The 20120-nt window shown below is 36.2% G+C and overlaps 1 protein-coding gene across 2 annotated transcripts in view; it reads left to right on the plus strand.

The window, feature by feature from the left end:
• LOC145690466 (protein SCAI) overlaps nucleotides 1–20120 on the plus strand; it is a 96984-nt gene that overhangs the window by 59768 nt on the left and 17096 nt on the right. For both annotated transcript variants that reach the window (XM_081765374.1, XM_081765373.1), the window contains exons 9-11: nucleotides 9920–10010; nucleotides 11785–11871; nucleotides 13902–13992. In XM_081765374.1, coding sequence (XP_081621500.1) covers nucleotides 9920–10010; nucleotides 11785–11871; nucleotides 13902–13992 — 269 coding nt within the window. The remainder of the gene's footprint in view (nucleotides 1–9919; nucleotides 10011–11784; nucleotides 11872–13901; nucleotides 13993–20120) is intronic.

The raw sequence follows: 20120 nt of genomic DNA on the forward strand, positions 1-20120 counted from the left end.
AACTACTTTTTAATCAGGCGAAAGGCAATGAAGGAAAATAAATCTCAACAAATATTCTAATAACATTCGCTTATTGTCAACATACCTACAGTGAGCGCAGAAAGTGTTCGTACACCGTGCCTACTTTATATTGAAAACAGCTAGCATGAGAACGGGAGGTGGAAAATATATATATAACCAGAATTAAGACTACACATTCATACATTTTATTTCTATATACAAGAGAAAGGCCAAACAAACACAATCACTGTTTTGTTCAGAAGAAAAGAGAGAATTCCTTTTTTGTAAACGCAAAAAGTCACCGTACACTTATGCTTGAATTAATGCTTATAAAGTATATTACGTTATTTAATATTTTGTGGGATTACCCTGTGCGTTAATGATTGTCTGTAGTCTTCGTGGCATTGATTTCACCTGTAGTAGTTCGTAGTTCTGTAGCTTCGGGACTGATTATGTCCCATTCTTCTTGAATAGCTTTTCTTAGGCCTTCTTTAGTAGACAAGCTGTGCCTTCTGATTCTTGTCTCCAGAACAGATCATAGATGTTCTATGGGGTTCATGTCTGGGGATTGGGGAGGTGTGCGAAGCTGTTTCAAGGTATTATAGAGTCAGGGGCGGGTCCAGAGGGGGTCGATCGCCCCCCCCCCCCTACAAGAGGAAACTTTTATTTTATATATAAATAAACCCATCCATAACAAGTTTGGAGCTCTTAAAAGTAGCAGTATTACCGCCGACCGCCCCCCCCCCAGAAGTCCGTCCTGGATCCGCCCCTGGCAAACCTTGCAGACAGGCCTTGTTCAACAGTACAAACAATAATTGCGATGTATAATGTTTCTATCACTGTGCGAAACCATAAAAAAATAATAAAAAAATAATAATAAAAAAAAAAAGAACTGGAAGACCAAGAGTGTTGAGTGAACAAGTTAAACGTTACATTATTAGGGAAAGAAAAAAGGTTCCAAAAAGCAGTGCTGTGCAATTGGGAACGGATCTGGAAACACGCGGTGTTAAAGTATCAGCCAGTACAGTGCGGAATATTTGCAGGGTATCATGGTCGGATAGCCAGGAAAATGTTCTGGGTGAACAAGACAAATCGTATAAAGAGACTAAAGTTTGAAAAAGAGTATAAAGATAAGGGATCAGGCTTCTTTCTGGAATAGGGTCATATTTTCGGACGAAAATAAATTTAATTTTATCGAGTCCAATGGGAGGCGTATGGTATGGCGCAAGGTGAATACAGAGATGAATCCTCAAAATCTCGTCTCTAAAGTAAGACACGGAGGAGGGTCCGTGCTCGTCTGGGGTTGTATGAGTGCCTCAGAAGTGGGTCGTCTCCACCTTATCGATGGAGTGATGATCCACAAAGTGTATATTAACATATTAAAGGAATATCTCCATACTAGTGCGCAGAAGATGGTTCTTGAAAACAATTTATTGTTCAGCAAGACAACGACTCCAAACATACAGCGGAAAATACTCGATTGTGGCTACTCTATACAGGGGCGGATCCAGGACGGACTTCTGGGGAAGGGGCGGTCGGCAGTAATACTGCTACTTTTAAGAGCTCCAAACTTGTTATGGATGGGTTTATTTATATCTATTATATAAAAGAGAACGCACAAATCCTTTGTTAGCTCATCACGCTAATACGGCTGAACCAATTTCTTTCATTTTTGGGGGGTTATTAGGATTTGGACCCTAGATGGTTTTTATCATATCACTTTAATTTTTAATTACCAGTGTCTTGAGATAATTGACCATTCAAGTGTCCATAACGTACAAATCCTTTGTTAGTTCATCATAGGTATAAAAATAAACGTATTTATATGCAACCCGCATGACCGTGTCACTCGGCGGGTTAACATAAATGACAGGCGCTATAATGTTAACATTTACTGCAATTTGAAAGCGAAAAAGTAAAAATTATCTAAGTAACAAAGTTTATTGCGTTCCGGGGTGACCGCAGCGAAGCGGGGTGAACGCTGCTAGTATAAAATAAGAAAGTTTCCTCATGTGGGGGGGGGGGGGGGCGATGTCCCCGATCGCTCCCCTCTGGATCTGCTCCTGAGGTTTGCTATCTCTCTCAAAGACTTACCCTTCTTATGCACTTTAATAATTACTTTTCTTGTCTCCTCATTTGTTTCTGTTCGGTTGCTTCCCATTTCGACAGCCCACCGTGCAGTTTTTTCACTCCTATTCACAACTAAACTCATTCTGTTACTCGTCATGCTATACAGAGGTGTATACTCAGGTGAATACTAGTGAACCCCAGTTGTGGTATCTTTGTTTCGTATTCGTACGTCAGGTGTACGATCACTTTTTGCGTCTACTCTATACATTTTCTACGGAATTTATTTACTTTCTGACCATTAAACTTGTCTTTGTGGTTCTTTATTGATATATTCATAAAGCTTAGTTTTCATTATTCATATTGTGTGTGTTATTACACTTCTTAAATTTTCTGTTTCTTTTTCGCAGGCATTCTCGTTTCAATAGCATAGGTGTACGAACACTTTCTGCGCTCACTGTATGTACAGTAAATACAAATTTATAATTTTTGACTTTACAAAGTATACAATGTAATTGTTCAATAATTAACATAAGCAGGCATTCATTAATTTATATTAATATAATAGTTAACAAAACTAATAAGCGGGTGATTGATGACTCAGTGGTAGAGTTTTCATCTATGGTATTCTAACCCAGGACATGTGGGTTTTCGATGGCTAATTTTGTGTTCGAAAATTTTCCCGGTGGTACTCTTGGTTCCCTTTCTTATATTTGTTCCATCATCACTCATTAACGAATTTAGTTTATCAAAACTCTATAGCCATATATTCATCCTGTCCGTCAGTGAAACAAACAGTCTCAAGAACTATCTGATGGATTACCAATCAATTTTGGCCATGATGTACAGAGTCAATAGTTAAGAATCGAGTTCCCTGATGAATGTAATATTCAAACCGGAAGCGGTACAAATCAACCATTTCCGGTTTTAACGTTAATCATTATATAGTAAATATGGTAATAGATAGCGAGAAGCGGTTTCCAGTAATCGACATATATAACATTCATGTAGATAGAATGTTACCCAGTTTGTGCATCTGCTGAAAATAATGAGCTTAGGTATTTAGAGAGCATTTTCCGCTTTAGAAAATGTGTGCTTGGTAAAGAATGTAGAGAATTAGCTGAGTCAGGCACGTAGCTAGAATATGGTAATAGGAAGGGGGGGGGGGATCTGTCACGAAATACTGCGGTTATTTACCAGGGGCTCAATCATTCTAAACTATTTTATTGGCAACATATATTGGTTCGTTTAGCCAAGATTTCTAATGGGGGCATGATATGAAATACTGTGGTTACACACCAGAGGCTCGATCAATCTAAATATTTTACTGACAACATACCCATATTGATTGGTTAGGACAATAAAATGAGGATATATTAGTAAGTATTTTAATAAGAAGCTATGAAGAAATCTCGAGTAAAAGAATATAAAAAAAGTATTGCAAAAGATATCGTCTTCCGAGGTCATTCGAACGGTGTCGAGAATTTTGCGTCTGGGAAATTTGCGCCCTACCTCAAGAACAGGGAAAATTGCGCCTGCGATGTACCTCCACCGGGAAGTTTGAGCCCTGCGAAATAAAAGAACCTATTGGAGCTTACGCATTTCCTCGGAGGGGCTGACATTACAGCATAAACAATCCTCCCCCCACAACCATGCCATTTGTGATTTATTTTCATTGTGGCTATATAAGGGGAGAATAAACTTCAATATAAGCCAAAAGAACACAACGGATCAACGCAATCACTGCTTCTTCCAGAGATGATTTTGGGGGAACACTGGCCTCCCCAGAGCTCTCAGAGTGCCCCCAGGGAGGAGACCAAATTAATACGTCTATAATATAATAATAAATAGAATAGTACCAGCAGTGACCCCCCTCCGGAATACTAAATGTGCCCCCCGGAACATTTTTCCTGAAAGAACGACTGAACGCAATTGTGTGTTTGAAGTGTAATTCCAGCAAATAAACACACTGTACATAGTTTTCTTGATAATATTAATGAACTGATTTTACATTCACTTTACATTTTCTTTTCTATATTTTGTGTCCTGAAAAGCCAAACAACTCTCAAGGATTGTGAACAGAGATATCTGGGTAGAGCCAAACAGCCTTTTGTAGATTAAATTATACTCTTTGATTATATTAATAAATAATTATATATCAGTCATTTATACGTTTATTGTAAATTTTGTAGTATAATGAAAAATTGTATTTGTATGGATTGCCCTTTAGTGAACTAAAATTGTATTTTTTTCATTTGTTCGGAATATTATAACGGATGGAGTAACTCACTGAGACGATGAGAGGCAAGCCTAGTTCAAGTGCGAGTGGAAGTTACTTTACACAATACAATAATAAGTTGAATTGTAGGGCGCTAACATCCCAGTGCAAATATATAGCCGGCGCATTTTCCCCTCTTTTTGGGGTAGGGCACAAACATTCCAGTGCAAATATATTGCGAGCGCATTTTTTCCTATTTTCGTGGTAGGGCGCAAAATTCTCGCATTCAAGGAAAATATAATGTCCGTGAAGTTGACAAGCCACTTATGTCAGACTCCAATTTCGACTTTAAACGTCGCTAGTGCTACGTTAGTGTTCGATAGTGACGCAAATCGTTAGTACTCCAACTGCATGCCAACACGCCCACTTCTAAGAATCATTTCAAAAATGAGGTTAACCGTTAGAGCAAGTAAGTGCTCATTGGTGCCATTAACATTAACGTTAAAGCCTCCATCGTACGGCCCTTTGAGTAATAATAACACCACGTTTTTTGCTAGTCTCAATGCGTCCCTATATTCTCGCGAATATTCTGACGTGCCCAAGTTAGTTACTTTTTTTTTGGGACTATTGTTTATGTTATTGTTTATTGTTAGTCTGCAGAGTAGTCCTTACATTAATATGCCATTGTCCTTGATAATCATTGCGTATTTACAAGCAATTTGTTATTACTGTTAGAAGATATCAAAAAACAACAGATAAAATCTACTACTTAACGGTTCATATTTTTCTTTTACAGTACATAAACGATTAATAATAATAATAATAATAATAATAATAATAATAATAATAATAATAATAATAATAATAATAATAATAATAAGACTATTCCAGCATAAAAGTTATCAATTGCATCACACTGGCAACAAGCGACGCATATTTTAACTTCATAAAAAATCGTTTCTCACGATTTTCTGGAAAACTACGTATGATAACATCTTCATTATGTCAAGTTGTTTATCTCAGTGTGACATGTCTTACATCTGGACAATATCACAGTAAAACGAAAATTAAATATTAGGAGTACATCGTACTTTTGGACTACATCTCATTAACCATGGGAAGATTGAGTAGTGTATACTTTAGGATGTAAGTTTCAGCTTAACTTGCATCATACATTCTTAGGATTACAAAAAGGAAATTTGTTCGTTTGCATTTGAACAAAATTCTTAGGATTACAAAAAGAAAAAATAATTTTTCCGAATTCCGGAATTTTTCCGAAATCCGGAATATTTCCGAATTCCGGAATTTTTCTGAATTCCGGATTTTTTCCGAAATCCTGAATTTTTCCGAATCCCGGAATTTTTCCGAAATACGGATTTTTTATGAATTCCGGATTTTTTCTGAATTCCGGATTTTTTCCGAAATCCGGAATTTTTCCTAATTCCGGAATTTTTCTGAATTCCGGATTTTTTCCGAAATCCGGAATTTTTCCGAATTCCGGAATTTTTCCGAAATACGGATTTTTTATGAATTCCGGATTTTTTCCGAATTCCGGATTTTTTCCGAATTCCGGATTTTGTCCGAAATCCGGAATTTTTCCGAAATCCGGAATTTTCCGATTTTACTTTCCGGATTCCGGAAAGTAAAAATTCCGGAATTGGCCATCCCTAATATATATATATATATATATATATATATATATACAAATAGATAGATATACATATTTTTATTTTACAACTTACAGCAAATAAATGCGGATATTGAAGAGAGAAAAAATACTCTCTTGTTGGTACCGTTGAAGGTTCTTTGTATCTTAGATACATGTTTCGAAAACAGGAATGTGTGGAGCTGTGTAGAAGAGAAAAAAAAAAAAAATAAAGTGTGACAGTGAGGTCTGATTAAAAAAAAAAAATAGTTTCATTTTTTAGGTAGATTATTTCATGCAATTAAACACATATTGCTTATAGCTACAAATGGACCTATTAATGAAATTATAGTGATTTTTCTTGAAGGTCGATTATTTTCCAAGTTCGGAAATCTAACCTGGACCATTCCAGCTTATTTACCACTACAAAGACGCTGTTACAAAGGTTAATGTGAAAAGATTAAAGAAATACCGCAATATTCCTTGGGTCCCAATGCAAAATTTACCAGGAAACCTCAACCAAAAGTTAGATTAAAAAAAAAAAAAGAAAGAAAAAGAAACCTTTTGTAAAAGAGCACAAAGCGTAGAAATATTATAAAGGATAACTTCGTGGAAATTCTGTATATGCATATGTTGAACATCGTGAAAATCGTGAGCACAAATCACAATCCAAACGATTTATATTGAATAATGCAATTTTAATTTAACTAATGCGAAGTATTACATGCTTACTTGACCGGAAAGGAAAGATCTCATAATATATATATTAAGAACTGGATCAATGATAGCTTGTATAATGCACTTGAAAAAATTATATGTAACATTGCTTTCATTAGCATTCTGCAAAATTGGACATCTGCAATACTCAGTATAATACGATTGAATAACAGCTGTAGAATGCTTAGTCTTTAACCCAGGGCTATATTCGGTAAAAACTACATTCTCGACACCCTCAAGTGTTATAATTTTTCACTCGCGTCTTCTACAAGAGAACTCCCATTGTCTAACATAGTTCCGCCACTCTTAGCTGGACTGCGTGTGTAGCCGTACCAAAATATTCTCACGGCTTGAAGAATAAATGTGAGTAATGAGTTGTAGTCCTATGAATAAAGAAATGAGTAAGCTTCTTCTTGCATAACAAATGAACCCAATAATTCTACAAAAATAAAAGTAAAGTTTAAATTAATTGCAAAATAAAGAGCATTAGAAAAAGATCTGACATCCAGTGAAACAGTCAAGTCTGCTCCTTCATCCCAGTTATCCTAATTTTTGCTGTTACTAATACTTAATATTTGTCGACACACTACCATTACAAGACCAGTTTGATAGGAACACTTCACTGAAATAAAGTTGACATTTATAAAATCTTAAAATGACCTTTCTATGAAAGAAACATATGCTTAAAAGGGAAAATGCTTAGTCACACGAGACAGTAGTATTAAAATAACGATGCTTCGTATGCGTGCATATCCCTTAGAAAGTCGTATTTGATTTATTCAGAAATACAAATATAACAATGCAAAGGATTCCTCATTGCAATAAACAGCTACAGTATTATGACACCTGGACGTAGGGACTGGAGTCAGCTAAAGTCAGACTGGCGTAGCAAGAAACAGATCGCTACCAAACAGTCGGGACCACAGATGGACAGTCAGTGTGTTGTGTGTGAATATAATAAGGAACGCCGGATATCTATCAGACGCTGAAAGGAATTAGATTGTGATAGTCAGACAGCATGGAACGAGCTTTCGAAAACAGCGACTTGTCGAATGTTCGAGAGCTGCCATAGTGTCTTCTGAAAGTGGACAAAAGACTTTGAAATAACGAGGAATTGCACAGTACTGGATCGGCCTCTTTTTATTAAAGATACAGGACGTCGCTGGATTCCCAAGTTTATAAAACGAAATAGCACAATCAACAGCAGACGTTATTACAGGGCAAAGTACTCGTATGTCAGAACACACAAATCATCATAAACTGTGGATATTGGCCTCCGCAAACGACGACCCATACATGTGCCACTGTTAACTCTACATCACGTTCATTATGATCGCAATGAACACGTAACCATTAATCATCAACATATTCCGTGATCCAATGAATCATAATATATACCTCCTGCATCACGTCGATGGCGGGGCCAGAATCTGTTGTCTTCCAAGGAAACAGCTGGTTGACAGGTACACATCAAGACGAAGACCGGGTGGTTATGACTCCATTATGCTATGGGGAATTTTTGCATAGTTTTTCACGGACCCGGTGGTTGTGGACTATCTGGCAATCATTGGGGGTCATTTATACTTAATCATGTTGGTCATATTTACAACTGCCGTATATTGGTAACGGACTGGTAGCGTGGTAGTTAACGCATTGACACGGTACGTCGAAGATCCCGGGTTCGGGTTCGGGTTCGGGTTTCGGTTCAGTCATACAGTTTTTCACTCTTTGTGTATCATTAAATTCTGTCCTATAGAGGATTTGGTGTGTAAAAAATCGGTTGTTTCCTCCTTTTGTTAAAATAATAGATTCCTTATTTAATAAGATCTAGGTGTGGGGAATTCTTTATGCAGCTTTAAAGATTCTGATTCAGTATTTTGTCCTGAACTTCTGTTGTATTTTTCTTTCTCTAATTCACTGTTTCTCAATTTTCTGCAAATGTAGCTGCATGAGTAAACTGTCTGGTTAGCATGTATAGATTCTTCTGAATTGTAGCTAAATATTATCATTATCACGGCATGAACAGGATTTTAATAAAATAAGAATAGTCTAAGGATCCTGCAATATTATATTTAGTTGTTTTCATGTTAACACATGTTTTCACATTGACAGGTAATAGAACACATTTGCATCTGTTTTTAAGCAGTGTATATACATCCGGAGAAAAAATAAGAAGAGAAAATCAAATTTATAAGATACTGTGGTTCAATGTAATGTATGTTGTTATTAGCATTCCGTAATGCAAGGAAAGTTTTAAGTTCTAACAGGAATTTTATCGTTCAAAATCTGATATAAAATGTCATGAACTTTAAAGTTGCACATACATGTTGTACCATGTTAGATATAAGTAGAGTTTAGATATGGTTGTTGGAAATAACCTGCCCAACATAATAACCACAAAGTGCAGAATCAAAATCTGAACGACTTTTTCAACTCGTGATTTTCCAAATAAAGGGTCCGAAAGCCTGCCATTACTAGTTTTGGGGATATTTTTAGCTGTAATTCGAATCTTAGCTAACTGAATTCTTTCACGGATCGTTTTGCAGAAGGAAAATAATAAATAAATAAGTCGCAGCCTACTTTTTAGTTTCGGTGTAGCAATTCATTATGGTATTCTCCGTATTGTACTGAAAGAATTTCTCTTAATTTTAAAATTACAGTAAGTAACTCGAGATCGGTAGTTTTTACTTTAAATGTTCGATTGCATTTCTAAAAGAAGAAAAAAAATCATGGGGAAGATGTCAGCTGTTGACTAATAAGGTAACTGGTTTCTCTTTTCATATCTAACGTGTCACTGTGAAGAAACTAGATATTAGGAGTTGGATGTCTTATATTTCAGTAATTCGTGCCCTCATAGTCTATAGGGAATTCTTATTCGAACTGATAATTGTTTTCATAACTTAACCAGTTTATTCAGTGAATATCCAATCGGATGACAGCGAATTTTTAATGTCTATAATTGTAGTTCTTTATAATTATCATTGAATATTTTAATACAATAATTAATTTGCTCCACTTTCAAATAGTCTAAATGTTGAAGATCTATAACATGGAGTTCAGTGTAATATAGTTAAACACTTTCTTGTTTTTGACACATCCATTGGAAATAGGCAATCCCTTAATAAGGACAAAATATATACTGTAATAGTGTATTTTGTTTGACATTTGACACTGTAAAACTGTAATATAATTATCTATTGCATTCCAATTGTATTTATGTATTTATTTACGTATTTATGTATTTATTTACGTATTTATTGCTGATTCTAAAGAATGGAGAGAGACCTATGAAGAGAGAAAATCCCCACAAGTACCTGCTGTATAAGCCAACGTTCAGTCAAGTAATGGTCTTTCTAGCATCAGGTAAGTGTGTTGTTAGTGTATAGGTACGCAACATTTCTTCTTACTGTCGATCCCTGCAATTCAACCCCGTACTTACTCGCAAAATCGGTGTAGAACTCACTATTTTGCAATACTTAAATACTCTTCTCTAAATCTCGTAGTATACGTAACAAGTTTTATTCTGTTCAATATTTTTCATCATTCAATAGTGTATATACATGGTGTCTCAAAAGTCCCCTGACGTAGGGTAACTCTGTTATGAGAGTTACAACAAAATGTAAGGTGAGAAACGTCTCCAAATATATTTTCAATCTAAAGTGAAGGAATTTTTCAAATCGGACGAGCCATTTAGGCTGTACACTCTTCATGCGTCCAATGTTGAATGAAAAGGCAACGTTGCCATTTACCTTGACCCACAACATAAGTGAATGAAGTTACTGTCTTTTACGCCAACGTGTCAATGGAAAGCCCCCATTCAACATCATATTTGGAGACGATTTCCCCTCTTACATTTTCTTGTAACTCTGATAACAGTTACTCCATGTCAGGGGATTTTAAGACACCCTGTATATATAGACTTGATTCTAGTGTACTAACACTTTCACCCTCATTGTGGTAATTTCATTTTATCTGGTTCCTAGAGAGAATATAACATAGGCTTTATATTTCTAATATTGAAAAAGAAGTTACACTTCGTTATATTTTATACACTTCGTTATATTTTATGTACCTGACACATTTCAGGTTAAGTGTATTTATGTACTTTTATTTATGAATATTATATTTTGTCTTTGCTTTAATATGTTACTATACATATACTTTCTATTAACATAAGCAATATATATGATAAAGTCTTTAAAAAATTTAATTTTTCAAATAACTTTTGGTTCTATACTGTATCTGTTGTAAAATCTTAGAGATACAGATACATATATGTTCAAGGTAGTATATAGAGCACAGTTTTGTATGTGATAAATAGTAAAAGAAGCTTTTTATTAAAAAATAAAAGCTGTGAAAATAAGTAAAAATAATAATAATAATAAAGAAAAATAAATATCCGGAAGGAAGTGACGTAGGAACAGGGTGTTCGTATGAGTTACTAGTAGAGGGCGGTACATATGATAATCAAACGCGCTGTGCTGTGGATACAGTGAGATGCAAGTTCTGACTGGGAAAATCCAAGCTCGTGGCAAAAGTTGGTAACGTGCCAAAGAAATTGTGAATTGATTCCAGAACTGTACTGTGCATCTGTTTGGAAATAAACATTGAAGACAATTCAGGAACGTGTAGGCGAGTTCAGTTCATACAGTTAACCGACTTGGAATAAGGACTTACTATAGGCTGCGGAAGGTTGTTAACATTCCACAGGATCGCATAACATGTTGCGCAGGACGTGTTCGCTGTGCACCAATGCTGTGACCGTCGGTTTGTGGAATGTGCGTACGCAGCTCTGCCCGATACCGGACGGCATTCCTGAACTTTCCCATCAGACGAACTGCCATTTCATAGAGCACGGCAACTACATCACATATTAAGATTAATGTCGCACTCAAGACATCGGCTAAAAACACCTATAACATTTTCCTTTATGCGTAAAAGGTGTACTTTATTAGACTACAGTATAATGTTTTTCCCCGCCTTCTTCTTTGGCGAGCTTTCAAAATAACAAGGTACTGGTTTCGGCATCTTGTAGCAATATAACAGTTTTCTGAACAAAAGAGTAATATTAAGTTGATAAATTTGTGTTATCAACTCCTGTAATAGCTTTTTTTAATGTTTTGTTTTGTTATTTTAGGTTTTAAAGAATTGCCTCCAAATGGTGCATTGTTGTTATATATTTCTGCGGATGGCTGCTTCTCAACGTCAAAACATCCAGAAGACAGTAAGTTGACTCACTAATTCTTTTTTGTAGCCTAGTTGGCATAATTGTCATTGCATAATGTTTTTCGCTATGTTTTATTCTTCCGCTACGTTTTTGTGTGTGTGACCAGTGTTTCAATTCCTGATTTTTCTACACAAACTGATATATCTAGTACAGGAAAGATATATACTAGCCGTAAATCTAGTATAGGGAAGATCAATTGGAATTGAAACCTACTCTAAGTTAATCACTCTGAAGTAAAACTTTTCAGGGAAAGAGAAACAGAAGTGCTATTTACAGAAATCTTATATTTATAAATATTTAGATGGTTAGAACAAAGTATATATAAGTTTAAAGAAATATTATTAAAATAATGTTAATATAAAATTTATATATTATTATTATTATTATTATTATTATTATTATTATTATTATTAATAGTATTAATATTTAACTTTTAATTTTATATGTAAATCTTGGAACGGCAAATCGCTTATTATAAATGAGATAAAAGTTAACTCTGTAAGTACTTTCTCTGGTTCTTCATCAGGTAGGGCAGGGGAGTAGTAGAAAATGAGAAATATTAAAGAAAAGTGGTTTAGCACCTTACGCACTCATGGCACTGTTACAGTAGTATTCTGGCTTTCTCATTTTCATAGAAATATTCTAAAATTCATCCCGTACCCTTACTAAATTGGTGTAGTCCTACTTAAGCCTGGGAATAGTCCCCAAAAGCCTAACTTACAGTCCTATTTTTCGGAGGGAGTACCTTCCTGACATTGATACTTTTTGCCCACCCACTGCTATTTGTTACGTTTTCCCAACTTATCACATTATCCCTATAACCTCTTATATAATGCAGGTCTTGAAAATACTCGTATATTTTTCTTTTATCCCTTACACCAGATTACGACGCTTACGTTTGCAGTACTATCGATGGAACAGACCCATAACCCAATTTCCAGTCGAAGATAATCGTCACATGACTTGACCTGAGACTAGCGACTACTATTCGATTACTTACATAGCAAACCAACCTCAAGCAGTTTTCAGATCAATCTATTCTTTCTTACTCCCGACCGAAGAGGAGGTTCTAGCTTACAGCGTAACATGTTTTCCGTCCTGAGCAGTCAGTCAAGCCAAATTTTACGTAATCTTCCTCTCCTTAACCCACAGCTATTCTGGCGTTACTACTGATGCTTCCACAGAGAAAACTGCAACAGTGAGTCTCATTAGGTCCGTCCCAGCGTCCAAAATTCTTCTGATATTCTTCTGAGGCTCTCTCTTCATTCTTACAACAAAAATCTCCTTTATATCTCTGTATCTATTACATCCAAACAAATTACTCACCCTCATTTTCTAAACACTGTAAGCATACTGTAACCTCACTCTTTCAAAACGCAAGGTGATTTAATATTGCACTCAAATCCGACCATTATGATTAACTCTTCGTAGATAATTACCAGTAGTCATGAATTAGATTAATCTTTTGAAGCCTTATAGGAATTTTCCAGCTCCTTCTATTACATATCTTTAGAGCAGGATTTTCTCATCTAAACCTAATGTTATCTAACCAGGCTTTGTCCATTTGAGCCACCAAATCTTCAGAATTCTTATCTAAGTAAAATTCACAGACCCAGCATCTCAAGTTTCCTTTAGTTCTTCCAACGCTGTGTGAAGGCTAAATCTACCTTTTTGTAAAACCTGAATGTAGCATCGAGCGAGGGGTGGTTTCGAATGTTGCTTACACAAACTTAAGATGAGAAGAGATGTCAATTCAAATAACATAATCTTAGACAGAAAAAAGTGATTATTATATTTTTCTGAGTAAATCTATTTTCCACTGCTCACTTCACTGATAATATTAATTCAATTGTTTTTAATATCTTTTGTTCAGGGAGATAAGCTTTTTCATAGTTCTGTTAAAAATGAGTTGTATTTCCTATTAATAAAGTATGTTATCTGTGAAACTAGAAGAATGATTGAAATTAGAAGTAGCGAAATTTCAATCAAGTTTTCTAATGTTATGTATTTGTTTATTTAATAATTAGTGGGCTATGACCTTGGAGGAGTTATCACAAACAGTAAGCGGGAAATGGATCATTCTAATAAGAAAGCAGTACAACTTAAGGAAATGCATTGGTAAGTATTCGTGACTAATTCGTTCGGTAAATAAATACACTGATGGAGAAATATCTAAGAATATTCCTATAACACTATCTCATTCGAATGAAATTCGCACCTCAAAATATGTAAAGGAAACGCTGATTGTAGTTTGAATGTACCAGCAAACTGGCCTCTGTGTAGAGGGTTGGTCGTAGTGTCTGTAGAGAGAATGCTGCTAATAGTTTGGAAGCCGTCGGACACCACCACTAGTGCATTTTGTGTGCATATCATAGTCTGTATACATCATGGAGTGAGTAATATAAACATCTTGTGTAAAATGTTTGGGACGTCCCACAGACACCACATTGAGATCACTAGCATCTAGTATTAACTTCTTGTGTACGAACTTTGCGTCGGATCCTTGGATTCCTACTGGGTGTTCTTTAATGCGTCTTCACCAAGTATATAGTTGTTCTTACTAAATAAATAAATATGAATTTGGTCTTGCTCATGTTTTCTAATAATAATTTAATATATATTTTTTTCACGTATAGGGTTAGCTAACTGTGTTAGTACAGTACAGTACAGTATTGTTAGTACAGTATTGTTTTAACACACAGTACATAGTACGTTGTGGCTGAAATAAAACTGGCCCGGAAAAGTGTTTTCGGAATTTCGTGAAAACAGTCTAAACATCAAATAGAGTATTAGAAATTGGAACACACAATTGGGTAAGGAGAGATACGGACATGTTCAGTGATCAGTTGAAAGCAATACAAAATGGTGCTATCGATAGAACAGCTCTCTTTCATTGTTGAGTGTTATGCAAAGCGCAATTCGTGTAAACGTGTGCTGAACGATTTGCACAGGAGTTCAAGAATGGAAGTGTATTGTCGAAATCTCAAGCAACATCGAGACAGTGCTGCATCGACTTCAACTGTGCTCATTTCCAGCATTATCTGTAAACGGCAGTTATCCTGTTCATTCACAAGGATAAATTTGATGCCAGAATTATAAACATTTTCTTTGTTAGTTTTATTTTGGCCACCCTGTGTAGTTAGCATTAATTATTTAGTTAAAAACAATCAGGCAGTGCACGTTAAATGCAATAGTAAGTAGTCTGTCTTTATATCTAATGCTGAGGTATTTAGTTTTATTTAAGTAATTTCAGTTTCTCTGCTGCTTTCTTTCTCCAGGAGCTCCTTAAAAACTGCTATTGACCCAGAGTGGTATTTTCGTAAGCATAAAACTATCCTAGAAGAATAAATTAAACACATTATTTCTATGAAATATTATTAGTACTAATGTAAGCAATAATGACATTTCATATATATGTTATCCCATACACATTTCGGTACTTAATGTGATGTAACATGTTTAATAAGCAATTTTTGTTAAAAGGGGGTGCGCATTGTGCGCGATAATTTAGGGTCGTAGGTTCGGTCCCAAACCATATCAGCTTTGTAGTGAACAGTTCTGTCTTTTCGGAACGAAACTACCGTGGGAAAAAGTGAATAGAAATCATTGCATGAAGAACTTGGAGTAAGCTTCCCTAAATGTTTTTATCAGCTAGCCAGTAAGAAGGGAGGAGGAAGTAGTAGTTACAGGAAAGAGTAGAAGGAGAGAAGCAGATGGAGCGGCGCTGTGATGACATTTGAAGTTACGTTATAGTATTTTCAGTTTGAAAGTAATTCAAAATGTAATGAAAAAATATTTTCATTCATAGAACAATACGGCTACATATGACTAGATAGAAAATCTTTCCACGTACCACGTTATGCCTTTAGACTAAGGGAGACGGATAATTAAGGCAAGTGAATGATATTGGAAGAATTGGTGGAATGAAATGCGGGAGTACCCCGAGAAAATCCAAGAACAGGATGTTGTCCACCACAAATTTACTTGGCCAGGGATCTAACCAGGGACTCCACGCACCAAAGGTAAGCACTCTACCACTGAGCCACTGTACCCCCCTTATGACTGGATAGATCATGGCGCAGCTCCATATGCTTTCCAGTTCATATCTTTTTTTATAATACTAGAGATAGTGGCGAGCTCCTGGCATCTGATTCCCCAAGTTATCACTCCTTGATTGGCTCGCTTAAATTTATACATTCCAAGAGGTGCAAACACCTGACTGTGCCCTATCTCCGCTCGCATTAGTAAGTACGTACATAATTCCATTTATGCCTTTCAACGAGTACAAAGCTACAAATCTCATAGCTCAAATATGCACTTAATTCTAACTTGAGCCAGGTCCGTACTTAGGTAAGTGCTATTCTGTGCTCAAGCACAGGGCGGCAGAATTTAGAGGGCGGCAACATTTTGGATTTTTTTAAAGATTCAGAATAAAGTAATATTTAAAGCTAGCAACCCGCAGAGTCCTGCGAAAGCGCGAGGAAATATATTAATGTGTTTAATTACAGTACTAATTAGCTACCTTATCTGAAATATAGATGCTATTAACTCACTATAATCTTTAATTATGTGATAAGTTCAAAATAAACAATGTCAAAAACACTGTCTAGTTTTTTTTTTTTAATTCCATATTTTACTATTACAATGATAAGGGTAAATATTTAAGAAATTCAATCATAATTCAAGTGAAATTATAAAATATAAAAATGACGTAACGGTTGATTAAGAATTAATAGAATGCATTTTCTCCAGACAGTAAATTAAAATCTACTTGAATAAATTTCATGCCAGTATTGAAAGAATGTGTTCCCAATGGATGAGTGGTTAAGCTCGTTGCCTTGTAATCAAGGGGTCCCAGGTTCGATTCCCGGTGGGAACACAAGTGGTTCGGATCCCAGTTAAACTGTAGATCCCGTCCTTAGTACGTCATAATCATCCCATGGAAGGCAATAGCAAACTACCGTGGGTCCATCTTGCCTAGGGATCTTCGCGTCAAACTCCTACCTTCGGCTCGAACCCCACATCATAATCATCATTGAGAGAATTAGATCATTTAAAATTACGTTGTAAATTTTGTAACTTGCAGTACTTAAACTGCTACTCAACAAGAACTGCTACGTTCGCAAAATCCTGCAAGCTTGTTTCCTTGTTTGAGACATGAATTTGTGTAGGGGGCGGGAGGCGACAAATTATTTTGAGCATAGGGGCGCACAATATATAAATACAGGCCTGACTTGAGCTGATGCGATCCCACCTCGCACCAATCGGCTTTGTGGTGAACAAACACTGTGTGCGTGAGTTTTCTTGGAGATTTTCGTGTTTTCTCCCACTGTCTTCATTCCATCATTTCGTTCATTATCATAATCACCGTGTCCCGGAGCATAATAGTGGGATGTTAAACTAAGAAAAATCTTGAAGTGAATCAGTCTTCATGCAAAAGATTACAAAATAAATAATTATAATACGTAACTTAGTGCGATTAAATTGTAATTTTTTGAGGGAGCACAGTATCTCAATGGTAGAGTCCTCGCCTTTAGTTCGAGGAATCCTGATTCGATCTCAGTCTATTAGAGTTATTCAATACCATTCTAAATCTTTTCCCTCTCACTCGTTTATTTATAGTTCCTCAACAGTTAATAAATAATTAAAGGGAACGCTGAAAGAAAAATATTCAACTTTTTCAACTTAGTAAACTGTAAAGAGAATGATATGTTCATGAAATATTATTTTCCAAACAATAAACATATTAAACATCATATTTACTCTTTTAAAAAATCATGTTCTTGTAATTATCAAGACTCACAAGCGTAGATGCTTCTTTTTTAGAAATATATTATATTTATCCTTAGAAAAATTCAGCAGACGCTGAAAGAACTGTTAAACCAGAGGAACAAGAATTATGAGAATTAAAATAAGAAAGTGTAAACAACCGTGTCGGACGTGGGAGAAAAGCGAGAGGTGGGATAACATAAGCCTTGCGCGCGGCGGCGACGTAGGTGTCGTGTTGTTGACACGTGCCCATTGTTCCACTACAAGAAAAAAAAAAAAAACACTCGTTCAGTTAAATCGAGCGCTATCTAGAGACTTCGATGAAACAAATTCTGAGATGGCAGAAGAATCTTGAATCTCGATGTTCCATTGAAATCCAGTTTTGCACAAGTTGGCGCTTGTCCGATTGCGGACCGCACTCCTTATTTGTTGAGTATTCGAATTTCTACTCTATATGAAAGTTGTTGAAAATAAATCTTCCTTCATTTAACATTTTTGTATATAGTAAATGGCATACTTGTGAATGTTGTTGTGATTGTGTAAAAAATCCAGCGTAGTGAAGTCCCTTAAAGTAAGTTGCTTCCCTTGCTGTCTAGTACTGTATTCCTAATTTATTTAACAATCATCATTAGTTTGAATTTTCGAAATTTGGTCATAAATTGTACCTGTCTTCTGTTATCAAAATGCAATTAATAATAAAAGTAGAGGAAATACCATCCTGGTTGGCATGCTGTCTGAAGAAAAGTAATTTTCAGATATTTACTCCCCCCTCCACTCCCCAAAAAAGTACAATAGCTGAAGCTATTTACACTCAAAAAAGTAAGCACAGAGTTTGTCCTGTAAGTAATTGGACTGGCTCGAGCGCATCACACACATACGCGATGGATGGGAAAACTCTGCGTGGTGGAATGTAGTTGGATGTCTTACCAACACATTGCGATCAACCGAAGTTGACTTCGAGCAGTGGGAGCGAGTGGATCATGAATGTAGTGAACCTTTGGGCAAATGACATGCTCCGAGAAAAAATGCAACATTTGATCAAGCAGCAGTACACCATCAGATTTTGTATGCGACTCGAAAAATCGGAATAGACTTTCAACACGATGCAGACAACCTTCGGGGATGAATGCCTACAAAGAAACATGTTCTTATTTGGCATAAGGCCTTCGAAGAAGGGATAGGGGATGCAGGACGAAAAATGGCACGGTGGGATGCTCATTACTAAAACGGACGAAATTTGTATTGTGTTCTGTGCAAGTCCAAGGTCTGGTAAGACTTGGAAAACGCATTGTTCTCGTCTGTTCCAAGATTTCTGACTACTGGGTTCTCCATACTGACAGTGTCGAGCCACACTGTGTTAACAGCGAGTGAATTTCTTACCAACAACAAAGTGGCAAACTTCCACAGCCGCCCTTCCCAATCTGTCTCCCAACCTTTTTCCGGTTGAAATGAGACATGAAAGGGGATCGGTTTGTGACGATGATGCTATAAGGGGGCCATGACAACGAACCTCTACAATATCCCACAACAGGAGTTATAAATGCATACCAAAAATAGGAACATCACTGGGAGCGCGGTGTGGCTGCACAAGGAGTTTATTTCAATTGTTAGATGTATTTGCTCGTATCTTCAATAAAGTGAGTTCGGCAGTATAAATCCTGTTATTTTCAGAGCAAACACTGTGTAATATATAGGATGCAGCAGCATTCATAGCGTAATTTGACTCGCCTTGTACAATGATGTAATGTATGAAAGCGCGCCATCTCGTGTAGCGTTCGTGTACTACTGATCTGTCATTACAGTTGTTAGTTCGACAGGATTAGTGGAGTGCAGAGTAACGTGCCTTTGTTGTTGAAAGTTATTTCAAGAATAATGAACCTAACTGCTGTCCAGCGTCATTTCAGGCAACATTTCAACATGGGGCATCATAAGAAAGTTCCAAGTGGACGGACCATTGTAAGGTGGGTACGTTGATTTCGATTAACAGCTTCTGCTTGCAATCGCAAACCAGGAGGAAGCGAAAGAATCGTGCGGACACCGGAAGCCATTGACAACGTTCGTGCTGCAATATTGCATGTCTAGAAAGATCTATCTACTTGACGACATTCCCAATGTTTACAAATGTCCAATGGCTCATTCAGGGAAACATTGCACTAACATCTCCATTTTCACCCTTATAAGCTGCAAATTGTTCATAAATTAAGCCTCGCGATTGCGTTTCACGAGAACAGTTCTGCAAAACCATCGTGATCTCCATGAAATTCCAGAAATATTTGCACACTATAATGATGTCAGATCAAATGCATTTCGAATTATATGGTTCTGTAAATAAACAGAATTCACGTTACCGTATAATATATGGAGTGAATGTAAACAACATGAACTGCAAATCAAGCCCTTGCACAGCTCTCGATTTGCAGTTGTGATTTTGTAAATATTGTGATTTGTGCACATATTGTGATTTTGCTTCCTTTTAG

Source organism: Thermobia domestica, chromosome 7 (assembly GCF_964235325.1).
Source record: "Thermobia domestica chromosome 7, izTheDome1.hap1.1, whole genome shotgun sequence".
Lineage (NCBI taxonomy): Eukaryota > Metazoa > Arthropoda > Insecta > Zygentoma > Lepismatidae > Thermobia > Thermobia domestica.